Raw genomic sequence first — 20,219 nt, forward strand, 5'->3', positions numbered from 1 at the left:
ATTTCGAGCTCACAGGGATATCAAATCGACATATGAATGAAAGCTATCATTGTTAATAGACAAAACGTCATCAATATATCTAAAAGTCGAATTGAAGGCCACAGCGAGAGAGTTTTTCTTCTCACGTAGAAGTTTTTGAATAAATTCTGCTTCATATGAATATAAAAACAGGTCAGCTAACAAAGGAGCACAATTCGTGCCCATGTATAAAATTTGTTGACTACCAACAATAAATTGATCTGACCTATATAAAATTCAGAATTTTTTTCATAAATGTTTATAGGGTTCATGAATTTTATTTATAGCTTTACTTGACTTCATAAATAAGATTTTAAAACTTAAAAGTAAATTTTTAGACAAAATATATGCTTGGTAAGGTCAGTCAGGATTTTAGTACTTCAGGTGATTAGTGCGTCCCTATATACGTTATGGATGCCATCTTTTAAATGGAAAAACGATGTGGTTCTTTTATTTTTGGGATTTACATAACTAAACGGTAAACAATGGACATTTGACAATGATAAAAAGTTAATTTAATAAACAAATAACATTTTTTAAGGAAACAGCATTGTTGCCAAGGTGCACAATAGTCGCTATATACAACCGTCTTTAGTTGACAGTGAACACTGGTGAAGAGAATATTAAAGTTGATAATAAAACATTGACCTCAAATCAAGTTCATTTTTATTACTTAACATTTTGTCATTTGAACTTTTTTTTTTTTTTTTTACCTCCTCCGAACAGATTTGAAAATTTTGAAATCCGTAAACCAATTTTTAAAAAAAAAATTGACCTTATAAAGAATGTTTCGCCTTATAACGCAAAAGTTACGCGTCATAACGCGAAAGTTACGAGTTTATTTGCAAAAGTTTCGCGTTAATATTCCCGAAAGGTTCGCATTATAACACGAAATTTACGCGTAAATTCGCGAAAGTTTCGTGTTATAACGCGGGGAAAAAAATTCAGCGACGAAAATAAGGCTAATGAGCTTTCGTAACATTGCATGCAATATTTCCATTAAAGATTTCCCACCAGTATAAGAACACTTCTTGCCCATACTTTTTATTGTACTTTCTACATAATTTTGCACACTATGCTAAATTTACTTCCTGAGAGTAGGAGAGGTGTCATTGAAGAAAACATCTCAATATCATTATTTTGATAAAAACCAGATCAATTTTCTGTTTTAAATCAAAATCCTGTATACTCACGTGATTTTCAAAATAAAATATTGCAATAGAAACAGCGAGAAAGTCATAACAAACGGTATCAAATCATAATAGGGAGAAACAATATTTACACACGGGTTCATAACGGACCATTTTGTTTCATAGTAAACGCCTGTTGACAGCAGCAGGTATTGATTTAAGCAGAATAGTGAGAATGCGTAATATCTTGTGCAAGAACCGCACAGTGTATATATCTATACTGGTTTAATGTGGGCTTCATGTGATGTACGCCGTCCTTTATTTCACGTTAAAGATCAATTCTTTCATGGAAACAAAAAACCTTTTTAGCCCATGAAATTCCTAAAAATTGTAATAAGTAGTCATGAAATTCCTAAAAATTGTAATTGGTAGTCATGAAATTCACGAAAAACATAATTATGCTAGTATACCCTGCTCGCTGAACTTCCGTGTTGAGGAACGTCTTGGGTCCACAGAGGAAGTCCCACCTTCTTGTGGGCGGGAATACCGAGAAGAACGCCTTCTTTCCCTCATACTGGAAGAACGACCGCTAGTACCGCGGCTGTAAGGTAAATAGTCCAAGCAAGGTTAATACTTTAAATCATCTAATAAGAGTGCTGAAATAGATACATGTAATATGTTAAGAGTCAATATTGTGTGTCTAGGTAATAGTATTTTCACTTCAATGCATTACCTGTAAATCTGTTCCCTGTCACCAGTCTGAAGAAAAAGAAAAGATCCTTGAACGAAAAAAGCGATGAATCTAATATCAGAAAGTCAGGATAACCCCATGAATTCAGTCACCAGTATTAAACCAATAGAATACTCTTGATATTTGCACATGCATATTACTTAAACTCAAGTTGATGACACCTTTTTACAGATGGATTGTTTTTGTTTTTGTTACCTGAGATCAGAGATCTCCGATCTGTCCCAATATTTTATCAGAGAGCTACAGTTCTGTAACAATGTTTTATAACGTGGTATACATACGTTTCGCGAAGGCTCATAGTTGGAGATATTTTTCTTATCTTGCTCAAGTCTTTCTAAACATTTTCTCATTTTCTCTTGGTCTTTCCTGTAAGGAGACATATTATTCGTTCTTTACTTACACGATAAGTAAAATTGTTAACAACTTAGAAACTTTTTCAGAATCGATATTTTTCCCTAGCAGATTTAAACAAGAGGCCCACAGGCCTTATCGGTCACCTGAATACTAGTGAAAAAGTATCACTACTTTCACGGGCTATGAAATCTTGAAACAATTTCCTGTTCTGAATATCTTAGCTAAATTCTAATGTTCAGCAACAGTATAAAACAAGATGTGTTTTTAAAACTTCACTGCCCTCAAAAGTGCATTACACTGATGAAAGGCTTTAAAGTAATTCCACCCTCCTGTGATGTCATCAGATTTTGCAAAATCAATGATTTCTTTACATTTATGCGTGATAGGAACATACATTTTGTTGGAGTCTTTCCCGATAGTTATTGTAAAAAATCTTGTTAAAAATAAACTATTTCAAAAGTCTAAATTATAGATGAATAATCAATAATACGTTTTAAAATATTGAATCCAAGGGCAATAACTCTGTTTCTATTGATTTCTTTATCAAGTCTATTATGCGATAGATTTCCTTTATTTTTACAGACATTTTGTATATTTTTGTGAAGATACACTTTCATGAAATTGTTATGAATGCTACTATATCGTAATAACCAGTTTGTATGAAATTTTGATAACGCTGTTTAAGGAAAATTGCAATTTTCTGACGGTGATAGATGATTCTGTTTATGTACGTCTCGTATCTTAAAAAGTGTGATGACGTATGTATTTTATTTAATAATTTGTTAGTTTTAACTATAATTAATGGAAATAAATACATTTTTCAAACTTGTATCAGATAAAACTGCGAGTATGGAGTTACCTTAAATAATAGGTGTATTAACATTAAAACATCAAAAGATATGACTAATTTGGATCTTAAAGTTATAACCCTGGGTTGTGAAATTCACCATTTTTTGTACATCCTTTTCTGCTATTCCTAAGAATGCATTAAATTTTATATTTTATACAGTATCAGCAAACTTGCACATAAATACTATATACTAAGTTTGGCCCCACCTTGGGGTCAGAACCCCTACTCTGGGGGTCATCAAATTTACAATTTTGGTAAAGAACTACCTGTTCTTTCTATATATTTTTCTGCTTTCAATTTAGTATCAATCAATAGCACTAAAGAAGATGTAACTTAAGTGTTTTACACATAAATACTATATACCATGTTTAGCCCCCCCCCCCCCCCCCCCCCCCCCGGTGTCAGAACCCCTACCCCGGGGATCATGAAATTTACAATTTTGGTAGAGGTCTTCCTGCTCTACAACAATATGCATTTAGTTTTTCTTACACGTGTGTGGTTCTTGAGAAGAAAATTTTAAAAAATTGGTAAATTTGGGGCAGTTTTTGCCCCGCCCCTAGGGCCCCAGGGGTGCTGGAGTCCTGAAATTTACAATTTATGTCCCCCTTGTCCTGATGATGCTTCATACCAAATTTGAAAAGAATTGGAATGGTAGTTATTAAGAAGAAGTTAAAAATGTTCAATTGTTAACGCACGGCGACTTAAAAACATTCAAAAAGCAAATAATTCATCACCAACCCAGTAACACTGACGTTGTATAATGTATGCTTTCTAGATATATATCATTTCTATCGATATTTTTAATCGCCATGCTCTGTACTGTATATATTACAGTTCAAACATCGATATCTACATTTATAAGCAAAAAAACTGAGCTTCATATACATATTCTTCTATAGCTTGAACGGTTATTTAAGAACAGAAATGTCTACTTTGTATTTTCTAAATAGTGTCAGACATTCTAAGATCCTAACTAAACATACCCCATTTGACGGGCGCGGAAATCCTCATCCTTTTTTATAAACTCCTGTTCTTTCTCCATTCTAATCTGGAGTGCAACCCGTTGATACTTCTTGGACTTCCAGTTTGAATGTATGGACTCTGGAGCAAAATCATCCTTTAGCGACTCATTTGGTTTCGGCATTTGGCCCGCAGGAATGTAACACACTACTGTATATTTATGACGTTAAAGTTGTGATGCCACAATTGCAGACTCTATGAGGAAATATCGACTGTGACGTTATGATTACATTTCCTTCGTCTTAATGCAATCTGTATTCTGATTGGCTAAAGCAGTGTGCATTGTGACGTCATAGTACATTGACGTAAAATAGAACGTCAAGCGTAAACCTTTGGTGACATCAGCAAAAACTCAACGAACATCAAGAAAAATATAAAATATTTCAATAGAATGGGAGTTTTTTTATTTTCGACCAGTAGTGTTGATTAAAAGCTAACGCGTCGCTGGTAAAACTCAATTTGTAACCGTTAATCAGCATTAAATTTAATCGTAAACAATAAAAGAGTCTAAGATCGTTATTCCCTAAATACAGTTTTTGCGAAGACATCGAGTGAGAATAATATTTTCATTTAGTTCCTTGTATTTCTAATTCAAGAAGTGCACTTTGTTCATATTTCCTGTAGCACACGAATCAATACAAGCTGTAACTGGCGATATTTTTTCAACTATCCAATTATGCATCAAATAATACTTATCAGTTAAACTGATATAATCCCCAAGATCTGAGGAAAAATTCAGAAAAATAAACGAGGGAATATTGTTTTAGAGCGTACCTACAATGAGCGTTTCGTATAAACCGCTATTGCGTCGTATACCCGGACATGGGAACGATGATTGCCGAACATAATCGGTCCAACTGCTGAGACCGAGGTCATAAATACATGTAAAGACGGAATCTTACGTGAGTACATACACGTGTCGTTTGTTTTAAAACATTACATAGTTTCATGAATGACAAAAAGTACTACAAGTGTAAGAAAGTGATAATTTCGCAAATGTGCCACTCAGATAAAATTTTGGTAGTAAATTTTCTTTAGAATTGGCATGCTAAATTGTTTACAAATCTGTTCGCTTTTTTTTCCCCCCGAACTGGTGACCTCCGAGCACAATGCACAACGGAGATTACGAGCAGGAATTACTGATTGGATGACAATGATTCATATATATATAAACATTTAATGCTGATTTGACGGGTTTATTGCTTCAGATTCACTCAGATTCTATTAAGTTATTTATATATCAATCACAAATGTTAAATATTTGTTCTTTTACTTTTCAATTTATCTGCCGTCAGTTACAGCTCGTATTGCTTTAATGTTTATCATTATTTGTAAGTAGATGTGATGTCACAGTTGAGTTCCGTCGTAACTATATATAAGCATATAATAAAGTATAGAGTAGTTCTCCCCTTCGATGTATAGGATATTGAGATTTGACCATTTTCTTACTTGTCAAGAATTTCATTGCACTCCGGCTTCTCCCTCCCCTTCTTCGTAGGAGCCCGGGGAGCTGGGGTTAGTTCATTGCACGTATTCTTCAATTCAGCACTTCAAACATCAACTACCTTTAACTACTACTTTCAAAATGAAAAGAGGGGGAGGGGAATCAATCGAACTTTGCATGTAGAAAATATGAGATTTGTATGTAAAAATAACGGGGAAAATAAATTGTGTAAAAAGGGGAGAGACCGGGGCCCCTGTCCACCCCAACCTCCAATTCAACATGCCTGGATTAACATTTATAAAAACAGGATTTCTTCAGTAGAATACAAGTACATAAGAACTATAATTTAATTTTAGATGCAATCTAATTAAAATTAGATCTTCCATCCGCTCCACGCGACGTATCGAAAACTGGGGAGCGGATGGAAGATCTAATTTTAATTAGATTGTTTTAGATGTTTCCTTTTTGTAAATGTAATTAATAATTATCGAAAACACAGCAAATTTCGTATTGAAATCCTAGAAAATCAGATAGCAAAATAACGGAAAAATCTGTATTTTGTCGTCTTGTCGACTTTTCGTTATTTCGAGGCGAAAAGTCACTGATTATCGTTTTGTCGATTTTTCGTCTTTTCGCCTCAAAAAGACGACAAAACGCCAAGCCAAGCAAAAAGACGATAAATTGGGTCGCTAATTTGCGGGTTTTGTTTGTGGTTTTTTCGCCTGTAATTTGTCGTCTTTTCGACCTTTCGTTCTCTCGTCTTTTCGTTATTTCGCGGCGAAAAGTCGCTAATTATCGTTTTGTCGTCTTTCCGCCTCGAAAATCAGCCACCATATGTTTCCCTTAATGAGTTGTTTTGGTAATATTATCCACTTGTTTAAACAGTTTCGTACATATATATCATGCACGTTTCCTTGTTGTTAACTCATTTATTGTATAAACTGTTCCTTGAGTGGTTTAATTAAATCAGAGTTTACAAATGAATGAAAAATACATGGTTGACTCCTTGTACAAATCTGATGAAATGTTTTTGTTAATTATCAACCTGTATCTCTGTTATCTGTACTTTACAAGGTTATTGCGAGGCATGTTCACGTGGTGGTTTTTTTTAGGGGAGGGGGGGTCAATCGAAACAATTCTATCAATGATAAACAGTCATTTGGTGACAAGGAAGGAAATGACCTTTAGAAATACTCGAATAACTTCGAGAAATGTTTGCTAGACTGAAGAAAAAGTTTAAATCACCCAAATAACGGATACAACACGTACAAAGTGAAATACATGTACTACTTAAGAGGTGCGCATGTATTAAAGACACTGTTAAACGCACGTTTTCCTGTTGTTGCGCCCTTCATGGTTTGCTGAACTATGCAAAATGAAGATTAATCTCATCTGCGTGGACTGTGTGGAGCGTTGTTGTAAAACTAAGGGTAGACTTGCACGCACGTGTCTTCTCTTAAACAATTCCTGCACTGTAAGGAAACTGGACAAATGTGCATACATGGATGTTGGTAATTTTGTTCAATTGTTTCCTTGTATTGGTGAAAACCACGCATTGTTGGGTATGGAAGACACTCGTGAATGATATATTGTACAGAACACAAATATGTTGTTCGACGATTGAATGTCTCTTAACTACTTGTGTAATCTGTGACTATACCCACGTTCTTTCAGCTTCCGTCTGGACACACTGATTAAAGGAAGAATAAATACGCTAATAGATACCGAAGTTGAGGAAGACTATTTTTTTCAAGGAGGAACAGAATTACCTTATATATAGTCACGGATCCCAGTTTGTCGTTAGTGTGTTCATTGTGCGTTTTTCGCACGGTCCAATTCAAGACATATACAGTATGTGTAAAAAGTAGCTTCACACCAGTGTTCGTCGGAGATGCTACTCGAACTTATCGCTACATGCTGCTTTGCTTCATTCTTCTCGTTTCTTACTTTTATACTCTGGTCCCTATTGTTTCAAAAAGGGCACCGTGTGCCTTGCATACCACGCAGATGGCCTATCGTTGGTAATGCCCTCCAGGTACCCATGAGACATTGTCATCTTGTCTTTACAGAGTGGGCAAAGCATTATGGGGCTATTTTCGAAGTGAAACTGTTTAACGAGAAGATAGTAGTGTTAAATGATTATAAAAGTATCCACGAGGCTTTGGTGCTGGCGGGAACAACCTTCGCTGGTCGACCAAAGATGCATCGCACAGAACAAAGAGACAGATGTAGCAACTCTATCGTATGGCAAACATACACCCCGAAGCTGATGTTTTTACGAAAAGAAGTACATAGATCTTTAAAGATGTATGGACCAAGACTTCTCATTCTGGAAGATATTTGCAGACCAGAATTGATGTCTTTGGTGGATCGGATCCAAGCTTTGGATGGGGAAAATTTCGACCCAAGTTGCAATTTCTTCGAATCTGTCTGCAACGTAATGTTAAGCTTCGTAAGTATAAATCGTATACTCAGACTCTGCTTGGAATTTCGGTTTGTTGATTTGCGTTAACAATTTTTAATCGCTTTTTTGTAGCTCATAGGAATAAGATTTGAACCTACGGGACCAGAGATTGAAACAATCTTAGAAATGAGCCAGATGTTTAATGAGATATATGGCTCGGGAGAAGGAAAGCGTCTTGATATTATACCGTGGCTTAAGTTCGGACAGAGTAGAGAGACAATGCAGTTAGAAAAAGCTCTTGGCATTAGAGATCGGTTGTGGAAATCTCTTAAGGAACAGCACGGAATGGTACGTGTAATGTATTTGCCCAGGGCCTCACAAGCCAAAAGTAGATTTAATTAAAGTCATTTCTTTAATTTGCAAATCTTTCTCCGTTTGTCGTATCTATTGACTTTCATATTGCAGTTTTCAGAAGAAAGTGTTATTGGTCACATGCAAAGTCTAATGGATGGAATTTCCAATCTAGATGATGATACAATTAAAGAATGTTTTACTAATTTGATTTTAGCAGGTATATATAAAATCGAATATGTCATGAAATTAAAAATCTATAAGTTACTGCTTGTTAAAAAATCCACTGACAGTAGCTACTATTTGTTACTGTCTTTAGGAGTGGACACAACAGCCACGGCCTTGACCTGTTTAATTCTGACCCTCCTCCACAATCAAGAGATCCAGACAAAGATTCAGGAAGAAATCGACAGCGTTTTTCCGGATGGAGTGTTCCCTTCGCTGTCTGGTCGCCCACAAACACCATACACGGAAGCCGTGATCTTAGAACTCCTGCGCTTCATATCTCATGTCCCCCTGGCGGTGCCTCATTCCACTCTAAAGAATGCTTCTATAGGTGGATATCATATAGACTCCGATTCAACGGTACTCGTAATTTTTGTTGTTGTTTTAATACAATTCCCCCAATACATTCGGCCTTGTTCAGTTACAAAGAAGTAACACGATATATTATAGGTATATATGAATCTGTGGGCATTACACCATGATGAAAATATATGGTCAAAACCGTGGAAGTTCGATCCCTCTCGATTCCTTGACGACAGTGGTGCCATCCACAGCGCACAGCATCCCAGTCGGAAAAAGTAAGTATCAAGGACTTATAAGGGGGGGGGGGGGTTCTAAATGTGGGAATATAGAGGCTTTTTCTTTTTAAAAAAAGGAAAAAAGACAAATATGTTACATATTTCATTTAAAGATTTAGCGTAAGATTTTTTTTCTTCTTCAAATTAATCGGATGAAAATTACATACGGACGTGTTCAACTCGTGCCTGAAAACAAAAAAAGTGTAGCGGACAGTATAAGGGGGAACTTATACTGCCTGACTAGAGAGCTAGCTTTTCTGGTGATGTGGTAGAGTCTCTCTCTTGATCACGCAAGTTAAGCAACGCCCCTGAACAGCGAACGTGATCAGCACTTGGCTGGGTGACCGCTACACGTTACCAAATCTATAAATGACCATTATGCAGATGTATATTGATATCCCATTAGGGGACAATTATCTGATTCTGATGGGAGGAGGGGCTGACAATTTTGAAGAATATTCAAATACCATAAAACTCGTCTATCTATTTCCTATGAAATAAAATATTGACAATCCATTTATTTTTTCGATCTCCTTTCTTGTTATTATTGTCAAGTGTTAGGATATATATCCATTAGCCTTGCAATAATGTTTTGGTTTGATCCTCCTTGATACTGATTGCTACATGCATCTAAAGTTATTGTCTGGAAGGCAAGTGGCCTTGATGAGGCCGCTCACACACCCTCTCGAGGGCCCAGGGCAGCATCCAAATGGGATGATGACCAGGGTGGGAAGTCCCCCTTAGCCCGAGTTCTTAACTTTTTCAAACATTAAAGATGAAGTATTAAATGAATTTTTTAATTAAAGAAGTACATGTACATGCATTGTATATATACTTACACACTCTATACAAAACAAAAGTCCCAAAAATTCCACACACTGCATGATAATTGGCGTATTTTCAGCATATCTCACTTTTAAAACTTACATCCACCCCCACCCCCTTCATCAGAATCAAATGGTCATCCATTTTTGTATTCAATGTTGATACTAATTTTACAATATGACAAGTTTTTGCAGGATGAGTGAATTGGGATTCTGCATATTAGTGCTTCTACCATATTATACACTAACAAATTCTTTTGATACATGGCAGGTTGCTCATATTTGGTGCTGGCAGACGAGTCTGTTTAGGAGAAACCTTTGCCAAAAACCGTCTGTATTTATTTGTGGCCGTGCTGCTTCAGCATTTTACATTTGTGTCAAGCAATTCCGAGCAGCTTCCAGAAGCTGATCCTCGCTCTTACGACCTAGGACTTGTTCTACACCCTCAACCATTCACAGTTGGTGCAATCAGTCGTCTGCAAAAGTTGTATGCCTAACGACAAGTCATTCAAGTCTTGTTACAAGTGTAAAAGGATATCTTCCCATTTCACATCATTTTCAATTTACAGTATTATCCACTTTACAAACTTCCTTAGATACTTTCTAGTATTTTTTATTACATGCATTTATCAAAAATAAATATCTTTGTATTTCATTTAAGCCATATTATGCCATATAAATCAGCAAACATTCGAACTGCTTTTTAAATTGACTTTTGTCATAGTTTTTAAATTGACTTTTGTCATAGTTTTTCTTCGAAATGCTTCTTGATGTGCATGTGCACACACACAAAGTTAAAAAAAAGACTTTGTTATTCAACTTTACATTTATTTTAATAGCAGCAGATAAAACATTTCCATTAACAACTAGTGTAACAGTGGTGGTACACAATAAATAAAACTTGAATCATGTCAATTTCTTTTTATCTCCTATATTCACTTCACCAATGGCAGGAGGTTATGCCTTTCATCCTATTTGTGTAGGTACAATATTCCATAAAAACTACAGCTTAAAACTTCATTCAAATTTCCATGAAAAACAGATTCAATGATTAGGAAGAGCTGATTACATTTGGGGTGTGATTTTATGTTAAAGGGGCAAGGACACGATTTAACCTGAAATTTTTTTTAGTTTATTTTTCCATTTAATGTTTACAATGCTTAACTAAGGTATTTCTAATAGTCAATCAAAATTTGAAAGTCGTTGAGTTACCAGTGAGTAACAGCACTCACAATTCTTTGTTATGTAAACAAGGCTCATGCCATGTTTTTGTTTACATATAGATTGCTAATACAAAATACTTAGCATGTTTACATCATGAAATATGACAAACACTAGAAACTGTTTAATTGTGTTCCGAAATAACTTATGAATTGAAAAAAAACCCCTGCTTTTAATGAAACTTTCAGTAGTATATTTAACCCATGTAAACAAAATTATGGCATGAGCCTTGTTTACATAACAAAGAATTGTGAGCTCTGTATCTCCTATGTAACTCAAAAACTGACATTCAAATTTTTGTTGACCATTAAAAATACCTTAGTTAAGCAATGTAAATATTATTAATGGAAAAATAAAATTTGAAAATTTTCAACTCAAATAATGTCCATGCCCCTTTAATAGGAATTTTCAGTCTGTTCAGAGATAACTGAAGCTTGATTGAGCAGTTAAAATATCATGATTAAAATTTGGAAACTTCAGAAAGCCTTGGAGGTCTTCGGTCTGAGGTGTGCTTGGTCTTTCAATGCTTTTGATTAGAATACTAGATTAGAAGTATCTTTTTTAAAATCTACTGCTGAGAACATCATATGGTGGTGCAATTATTAAAATGATTCCAAATCGTATCTCACAAAATCATACAATTCGAGAAGTTTGAAGTGTGATTTTGCAAGATTTTACTAAACATGGAATATTACAAAATGTGTACAATACTGAATTCTACTGTTCAGAAGCAGTTTCTACCCTATTAAGTTAAAATATTCAGTAATACTTGTTCATGGATTTGCATATTATAAAAGTCAGCAACAAGATACATTTCAAATACAGTAAAACATGCTTATAACAAATTCATACTTATTGCGAAGTAATATACACCATGAAAGCAAAATAACAAAAATGTTATTGGATAAAAACAAAGTTGGATTATAATGAAATGTTTTTCGCTAACCCTGGAGGTTCGTTATAATCATGCTTTACTGTACCATATCATAACTATTACCAATATCTCCATATTGAACAATGGAATACACTTGTTGGAATGGTAATCTGAGTTAATACTTTTCAAAGACTTTCAAACTAAATATATACCCAGTTTCACAAAATGACAGTGTTTTGCAAATATCAAATACAGTTGAAGTTTGGTATCTCAAATACCATGGATATGTCGAAGTGAATTTGAAGTCCCAACTACATTTTCTCCATGGATTTTAACCTCAATATCTTGAGCACTTGGATATCTCGAAGTTTTTTCTTGGCACCATCAAGTTTGAGATAAGGAGGTTTAACCATATTGCCTTCATTTGTTACACAATTATGATAGACAATTTAAAATCAAGTAAAGCTAACACTCCAACCTAAAAACAACATTTTAAACAAGCATTCTGAGAGTATTGCATGGCAATACATAGTCCCCTACTGGTTGCAAAAATCACTGTACCACAACAATATTCAAAGTTCATTATGTAGGTTATGGTAAAAGGGAAAATTGGGGAACCAGGATAGGAATGGTTGGAAATCAACTGCTATTCGAGTAGAGACTAGACCAAGAAAAAAGACAAATTTATAATAAGGTTTAGGTCTTTCACCAAGTCAATAAACTGTGACAGGTAGATGATCATGAATAATTTAGCTATATTGTAGTATTACTATGCTAGAAGTTTTAATGAGTGTAGTATTCTTAATTCTTATCTACAGAGATAAGAAACTTGGATGTAAACTAACAATTCATGCTATTTTTCTACGTCCAAGGGCCATAACTTAATGGAAAATCAATGGACCAAGATGAAATTCAAACTTGATCTGTAACTTGTTATGACAAAGCAATGTACCTAATATCAAATGAATATCTGCAAGCACAGCCAAAAAAAGTCTGGAACACTGATAATTCATGCTATTTTTTCTAAGTCCAAGGGCCATAACTAAGTGAAAAATCAACGGACCGAGACGAAGTTTGAACTTGATCTGTAACTTGTTATGGCAAAGCCACATACCAAATATAAAATAAATATCTGCAAGAACAGAGAAAAAAAGTGCGGAAAACTGGACTGACAGACGGATGGAGAGCAAACCTAAAGTCCCATCGACTTCGTCGGTAGGGGACTAAAAAGACATTGTAACAATGTATAAATGTTTCCCGTTTTTCTCATGAGAATAATACCTATGCATGTGTGCCTTTCATCCCACAGTGTATCATTATCATTATGTCTCTACATACGAAATCTTTTTTAATTTTCATATTACACATTTCTTATCTTCTACCTCTATTAAGTGGAAAATAATCTGCTGGATTAGTGCAAATATGTGAAATAAATTATAACATACCAGTAACAAAATTAATGCAAAAAAAAACAACAAACAAAAAACATGCAACTTATAAGCACTACAGACTTATTTTGAAATTGAATGAGCACAGCTAAAAATATGTTACCCCCTCCCCAACCCGATGCATTTTAAAATCGGTGTTACGCACACACTCCCTCACCCACCTATGTCTGTTACTTTATTCCCGCCAACTCCGTTGTATGGGAACAATATATTTAACATGGTACTAATTGTGAGCACTACAGGCCCACTTAGAGATAGAGGGGACACAACTAAAATATGTTGACAACATCTCCCCCTCATCTCACACACGCCAAAAAATAAAACATCATGGAATCTTTTGTAACATGTTTTAAAATGATTACTGAATGTGCAACCCTTCAATACATGTACATTCTTTAGAGAATATAAGTTTTTAATTTTCAACAAATCGCACATTTCAAAAAATATTGGGGGTGCAGCAAATAACCCCACTCCTAACCTTAACAGAACTTAACTATCAAACCTCTAAGAAATGAAGAATGAATTCAAAACAATCATTTGGCACGGCAAAAGATATCATAATACTCCTTAATTTTGCTGTAAACTAGCAAATATTTCTCTAACCTTCTGTTGTACCCCTGGAAAAAATGCATAGAGCACAAGTGCAATAGGGAAAAATGTTCGGATAATAGTACCAATAGCATTGGACAAAAACATAGTCAGTCCCAAAATTATGGTGTATGGCAGCCATAACAAGATTTCCAAGATAACAATTGGGGTTCGCAAGGTAGCAGCCATGATGTCGAGAACCATGATAATCATTGCCAGCACACAGTGGAATAAGCACAACAACGGTCTCGTCAGGCAATACCACAGCACGGATATCATCTCAAACACAATAGCCAAAGCAGACTCAAAGATGGGGAGCACAACGGATTGTATGAAGCCTTTAGAGTTCTGGACATCAGCCAGGGTCAGCACACACAAAACGGCCATCAGAAACATTATCGCTCTCTTCTTATCTTCACTGAAATTACTCCATTGTGTTTTTAAACTCTCTGCAATAACAATGCATTAATTTGAATGTACTGTACTACATGTTTGTATAAGGTTTATACTTGTGCCATAAAATAATCAGAACCCCTTAAAATACTGAAAAAACCTATAGATACTGAAATTATGGTTCAAATAAACGCTGGCTAATATCTTTCCTGAGAATATTGAACTCCTTAAACTTTTAATCTTGTAAAGGGATCAAACTCTAATTCATGTGCATGTAATCAATACCCCCATACAGTGTGAAATAAAACAAGGCCTATGATTGACGAGTAACTATGACTTGTTACCATAATCCCCGATCCCAAAATGAAAGATATTAAAGGCATGACTACCTCTAATCACAACATTATTTTGAATCCTTATAAACAAAGTTGAAGGAATAACTAAAAAAAAATAAACTTGTAATCAATTATCATATTTCTGAACCCTGGATTCCATGTTACAATGGAGGTTCAATACACTAAACACTGGTTCCAAATATTGCATAAAACTTAAAGGTTTGGTATTTTGAAGCATAAAAAAATCAACAAGAGGCCCACAGGCCTTATCGGTCACCTGTGCAGTTGAAGAGGAGAAGATTTTTGAAAATTTGTAAATTTTTGGCAGTTTTTAATGCATCCCTAAGGCCCCAGGTGTGCAAGAGTCCTGAAATTTATAAATTTTGTCATCCTTGTTTCTAAGATGCTACATACCAAATATGAAAAGAATTGAAAAGGTAGTTATTACGAAGTTTAAAAATGTTCAATTGAATTAACACTTTTAATCACTTACCATTTTGGCCCCACCCTAATACCAAAACCCTTACCTTGGGGATCATGAAATATACAATTTTGGTAAAGGGCTACCTGTCCATTCTAAATATCCATTTAGTTTAAATTTAGTATCAATAGCATTAAGGAAGATATTTTTTTAAATGATTTACACTTAGATACTATATATGCTAAGTTTGGCCCTGCACTTGATTCTGAACCTCTACCCTGTGTAGTATGAAAATCACAATTTTGGTAGAGGTCTTCCTGTTCTACATCACTAATATGTATTAAGTTGTTTTCTTGTTTTTTTGTTTTTTTTAGAGATATGCAGTTGTAGAGAATATTTTTGGTAGAGGCCTTCTTGCTCTACATCACTATGCATATAGTTTTTCTTACACATGAGCGGTTGTAAAGAAGATTTTTGAAAATTGGTCAAGTTTTGGCAGTTTTTGCCCCACCCATAGGCCCCTGGGGTGCAGGAGTCCTGAAATTTATAATTTATGGACCCCTCTTCCCCCTTTCTCAAAGATGCTGCATACCAAATTTGAAAAGATTTATCAAGAAGAAGTTAAAAATGTCCAATTGCTAACGCACAACACACGTCAACGGACACAGACCAATTGCAATAGGTCACCTGACTTTACTCAGATGACCTAGAAATACCATACTATACTAGTACATGTATTATGTGAAAAAGGATAGGTTTATTTAACCCTGACTTAGTGACCAGAAACTCCAAACAAATGCACCAAAAGAGAAATAAAGAATAACTATAAAATCTTGCAATATTCTGTAAAATGATTTTACATTGGGGCAGGGGTAACTTTCATTGTTTGTGTGGTATGAACACTAAAAACACTTATTTTTTGAAACCACAAAAACTGAACCCTCAAAAATAAGTATACTGCAGTAAATGTACATTGTAATATCTTGATATATTTTCAAACAGATGTAAACAGATCTTGTCAGAAAGCAAAACTTACCAACTTTAGGATGACCAAGTATTTTATTTTGAATTGTAACACAGGCTTGTTCTGCTTGAATCTTTATCCATTCCATCTGCACTTCTGGTCCACCTTTAAATAGATATTTGATCTCTCCTTAAACATAAACAGATATGAAATAATTATGTCATCACGGAAAAAAAAAACCATTTCAGCCTTCTGCACAATATTTCAAATATTTTTTCAAATGACATATAAAAATCTTAATTCATGTTAAAATAATGCATTTAAAAACAGAAATGTACAGCACTATTTTTTTAATTGACATACCATACCAACTTTAAACAGATGAGATTTTGACTGTATTTGAATACCTTCAATATGCCTAAATTCTGATACAAATGTTCCTGTTTTGCTAACGCATGTTTTCCCAACATCCCAAATTTTCTGGATCCATGAAACTGAAAAGATTCTACCTGTAAAAAGACATTATCATTTGTTTATTGTGTATCATGATTTAGCACTGGAATGAATTTTATGTTAAATTGATGATTAATTCATCATTGCTGATATTAATTAATAATCAGCATACTCTGTGCAGAAACACAAGCTTTGCGTAGTTCACTTCTTGACCAGATATTGTGAGCAGATTTCAGAATTGTGGTGTAATCATCAGTGGCTTCCCAGGGATCTGCCTCTGTTTCCTCGAAATCTGAAATAAAAATTCATGCTTTCTAATTAAAAACAGAAAGAAAACTTCAGACTGTTCTTAAAATATACAATATGCCTGTATCTTTTTCAGAGCTCTAGAGAGAGATTACTCAAAATCTATCATCAAATCTCAGGGGTTGAAATTAAATTTTTCTACCACAGGCTAATTTTAGCCAATGAATATAAAATCTACAGACTAAAATGAAAACCTACAAGATGAAATTAAGAGAATGAATCAGTGCTCTTTTTTCATGTTTTATTTAAATCAATATTTTCTCAACAATGTCACTGACATGGGTCATATGGTGCAAAGTTGGATCTCTTGAGTCTCATTCCAGGAATCCATCACCTGTTTACTGAAATTCTTCCCATTTCTTACCACACATCTTTAATCTATATTTGTGATTATAATGCGAAGTCTGACCCAACGCTCAGCTACTCATGAAATGAAAGCGGAGTGGACCGAAAACCCTTGGCTAGCAAAAATGTGTGTGACCTTTAAAGCATTTACATTGTATTTGATTCTGAATTTCTAACAAATTATAAAAGAGCTAGAGATTGTATTTATGAAAAACAAATGTCTCCCCAGCTCCCAAAATTGGAAGTGCTCCATATGAAACCTCCCTTTAATGTACTGCATGGTATGGAGAAGAAAGCATGTCGGGCAGGAGCATAGACAATATGAACTCCGATAAGCCACATTGGAGAAATGTTCACAAATTATTTAACACCCTCCACCCCTCAGATCCACTATATTATAACTTTAAGGACAACAATTGGATTCTCCTGTCCCTGCAAAATGCACATCTGCAAATGCCATTGAAGTATCGTACAAAATTTCAAGTCTATTGGATAAGCCATATAGGAGGAGAAGTGTTCACAAGCTATTTTAACATCCTCCACCCCTCTTAGATCCACTATAACTTTTAGGAAAATCATTGGATCCACCTGTCCCGACAATATGCATATCTACAAATGGCAATGAAGCATTGTTAAAAGTTTCAAATCTATCCGATATGCCATAATAAAAGGAGGAGAAGTGTTCACAAGCTATTTTACACCCTCCACCCCTCTTAGATCCACTATAACTTTTAGGAAAATATTTAGATCCTCCTCTTCCGACAATATCCACATCTACAAATGACAATGAAGCACTGTACAAAGTTTCAAGTTTATCCGATTAACCACATAGGAGTAGAAGCGTTCACAAGATTTTGTGACAGACAGATGTACGGATGCAATGATGGATGGAAAGTACAAAAACAATATGTCTACCCCTGAAAGAGGGGAGATATAAATAGACAGATAGAAATGGTTGTTGAATTAATCAGTTGTTCATGTAGTGTTTGTATGGTTCTGAGAGCAAGTTTAAAAATAATACGGAATATTGGAATCATTATTTTGTCTCTGATTCCGTTGCGGTTTTAATATTTAGTATGCTTATTAATGAGATCACGTTTCCTGCGTTAACTTGGGCAACTTTCAGTAGACAAGCACTTAATTATTTATAATTTGTATCAGATATAGTGAGTTCAGCACATTTAAACATCGTTTTTGAAAGTTAACGGGTGAGGAGCAAACAGTAAAAAGGTGCTGTTATATTCAAAACTCTTAGCAAGAAAAGCAGTTCTGCCCAAACCTAAAAATCGTAAACTCAAAAAGGGGGGGGGGGGGGATATCCTTCAATACAAGTATGAGTTCAATGCATCGGCTCAACCTTGCAATTCCACTACCTCTCATCACCACTATAACAAGTGACCAGCTAACAAATTAATCTATCTTTGCATGTACTAATAACAAATGTTTGTGATAATAAAAAATATGTACATTACACATCAAGAAAATGGGAGGGGGCAAATGTGTGTGTGTGTGGGTGGGGGGGGTGTTACATGTTGCTGCATGTACATGTCTGGAGATCAATGCATAAATTGTGATTATTTATATCATTTCATAGCGGTCTGTTATTTTAATGATATGAGAAAATAAATTTCATGAAGTAAATATCCACATACGTTTATACGAGTAGGATGAGTATTTTACTACTTTGACACAGATTGGAAATTTGTGTGTTGACGTCATGCGCAAAGAAATCAAATGGCAAGGAGGCACCCTAAGTCAAAGTGATGCTTCATTTGTCAGTGTTTGAGCTTTTTACATGGCAATAGCATCATATTAGTCATGATTAACTTGTAGAATAATCATCCGATAAATGAATCCTCGCGTCTTGGAAAGTAAATCTGCGAAATAAAGTTGTAATAGGTCGGCAAAGCAGCAACACAAGCTGGTGTCGCTAAATTCCCACTTTTCAATATGGAGTCCATAACTATATTATGTTATGCACATGTCACAAAATAAAAGTGGGGTTAACAGAAAAATGTCAGATTAGTTATCAACTAGTGTACAGGCAACAAAACATTATGAAAAATAAAATCGATAATCGGAATCGAAGAGCCAAAAACGATCGATCGACAATCGATTGTCGGCAACAATCCTTTCATCAGTATTTGGAAGTGTTATATCTTGCACCATGTATGACAATAATTCATATAACTCATTTATTGACACAACATTCAGAAATACCTTGGACACCATCATCATCATCAAATCTAATTCTCTGTATAGCTTGGATATCCGATCTACACTGTGGACAGCTCCTGCTTTCCTGATAACGATAATTCAAGAAAAGATCTCCCAGAGGACGGGGGGTTGTGGTCCGCCATCGATGAATACACACATTACAAAACACATGTCCACAAGGCACACAGCAAGATGGGGATTTTAGTCCATCAAAACATATAGGACAAACGCCCATCATTCAGTAGGCTTTTGTCACTCGATTCCTATAAGAATTCAAAAATCATATAGTAAATCAACAGTGTAACAAAAGTGATTTCAAGTGGTATCCGTCGTATAGTTTATTTACAATCAGATTTTAGATCAAAACATCCTTGTGTAGTTGTGACTCGTCTTCATAATGATAAATATATGTAAATTTTAAGTATCCTGGCAGTTGAATGATCTACATTTTGACCTTATTAAAATGTTTGTTTCAACACTACAAAGTTATAACTCACCTCAAGTTAAACCTAGGCCAATAAATATCCCCCAAAATCACAATGTACTTGTAAACAAATTGATTTCGTCAGATCGACTTTCGACTTTAAAAAACAGATAAAATAATTCCGAAAAGGGGTCCTTACAATGTCCCGTGTTTAGTAAATGTAGTAGTATTCAAAATTTGTATTGTGTACTTTATCTTCTTTTATATCCCCATATCTTTTT

General features: G+C 34.8%; 3 protein-coding genes across 3 annotated transcripts in view; 1 reads left to right on the plus strand and 2 right to left on the minus strand.

Moving 5' to 3' along the window:
- The window catches only part of LOC125680725 (uncharacterized), a 12,179-nt gene extending 7,601 nt beyond the window's left edge, over positions 1-4,578 (minus strand). The window contains exons 1-4 of the mRNA XM_048920488.2: positions 4,087-4,578; positions 2,181-2,265; positions 1,882-1,907; positions 1,619-1,749 (exon numbers count right to left, since the gene is read on the minus strand). Of these exons, the coding sequence (XP_048776445.2) occupies positions 1,619-1,749; positions 1,882-1,907; positions 2,181-2,265; positions 4,087-4,247 (403 nt within the window). The 5' untranslated portion in view covers positions 4,248-4,578. The remainder of the gene's footprint in view (positions 1-1,618; positions 1,750-1,881; positions 1,908-2,180; positions 2,266-4,086) is intronic.
- A 2,203-nt stretch (positions 4,579-6,781) lies between these two features.
- Positions 6,782-10,864, plus strand: LOC125680721 (steroid 17-alpha-hydroxylase/17,20 lyase-like). The gene is made up of 7 exons (XM_048920461.2): positions 6,782-7,078; positions 7,242-8,019; positions 8,104-8,319; positions 8,437-8,542; positions 8,642-8,907; positions 8,998-9,125; positions 10,221-10,864. The coding sequence occupies exons 2-7, from the start codon at positions 7,459-7,461 to the stop codon at positions 10,444-10,446; spliced, it is 1,503 nt and encodes a 500-aa protein (XP_048776418.1). The 5' UTR covers positions 6,782-7,078; positions 7,242-7,458; the 3' UTR covers positions 10,447-10,864.
- A 963-nt stretch (positions 10,865-11,827) lies between these two features.
- LOC125680723 (uncharacterized) lies at positions 11,828-20,116 on the minus strand. Its single transcript, XM_048920476.2, has 6 exons — positions 20,012-20,116; positions 19,518-19,777; positions 16,819-16,938; positions 16,601-16,702; positions 16,266-16,358; positions 11,828-14,529 (listed from the first exon to the last, which is right to left on the minus strand). Exons 2-6 carry the CDS (start codon positions 19,750-19,752, stop codon positions 14,060-14,062), a joined length of 1,020 nt encoding a protein of 339 aa, XP_048776433.1. The 5' UTR covers positions 19,753-19,777; positions 20,012-20,116; the 3' UTR covers positions 11,828-14,059.
- Between the last annotated feature and the right edge of the window lie 103 nt (positions 20,117-20,219).

Source organism: Ostrea edulis, chromosome 1, assembly GCF_947568905.1.
Source record: "Ostrea edulis chromosome 1, xbOstEdul1.1, whole genome shotgun sequence".
Taxonomy (NCBI): domain Eukaryota; kingdom Metazoa; phylum Mollusca; class Bivalvia; order Ostreida; family Ostreidae; genus Ostrea; species Ostrea edulis.

Excerpts from the sequence above, each read along its gene's own strand:
- LOC125680721 (XM_048920461.2), top strand. The coding sequence starts at position 7,459 with ATGCTACTCGAACTTATCGCTACATGCTGCTTTGCTTCATTCTTCTCG. Across the intron at positions 8,320-8,436 it reads TTAAGGAACAGCACGGAATG|TTTTCAGAAGAAAGTGTTAT; the intron begins GTACGTGTAATG and ends TTCATATTGCAG. Across the intron at positions 9,126-10,220 it reads CAGCATCCCAGTCGGAAAAA|GTTGCTCATATTTGGTGCTG; the intron begins GTAAGTATCAAG and ends GATACATGGCAG.
- LOC125680723 (XM_048920476.2), bottom strand. The coding sequence starts at position 19,752 with ATGATGGGCGTTTGTCCTATATGTTTTGATGGACTAAAATCCCCATCT. Across the intron at positions 16,939-19,517 it reads TGATGATGATGGTGTCCAAG|ATTTCGAGGAAACAGAGGCA; the intron begins GTATTTCTGAAT and ends TTTTTATTTCAG. Across the intron at positions 14,530-16,265 it reads ACTTGGTCATCCTAAAGTTG|AGAGTTTAAAAACACAATGG; the intron begins GTAAGTTTTGCT and ends TTGTTATTGCAG.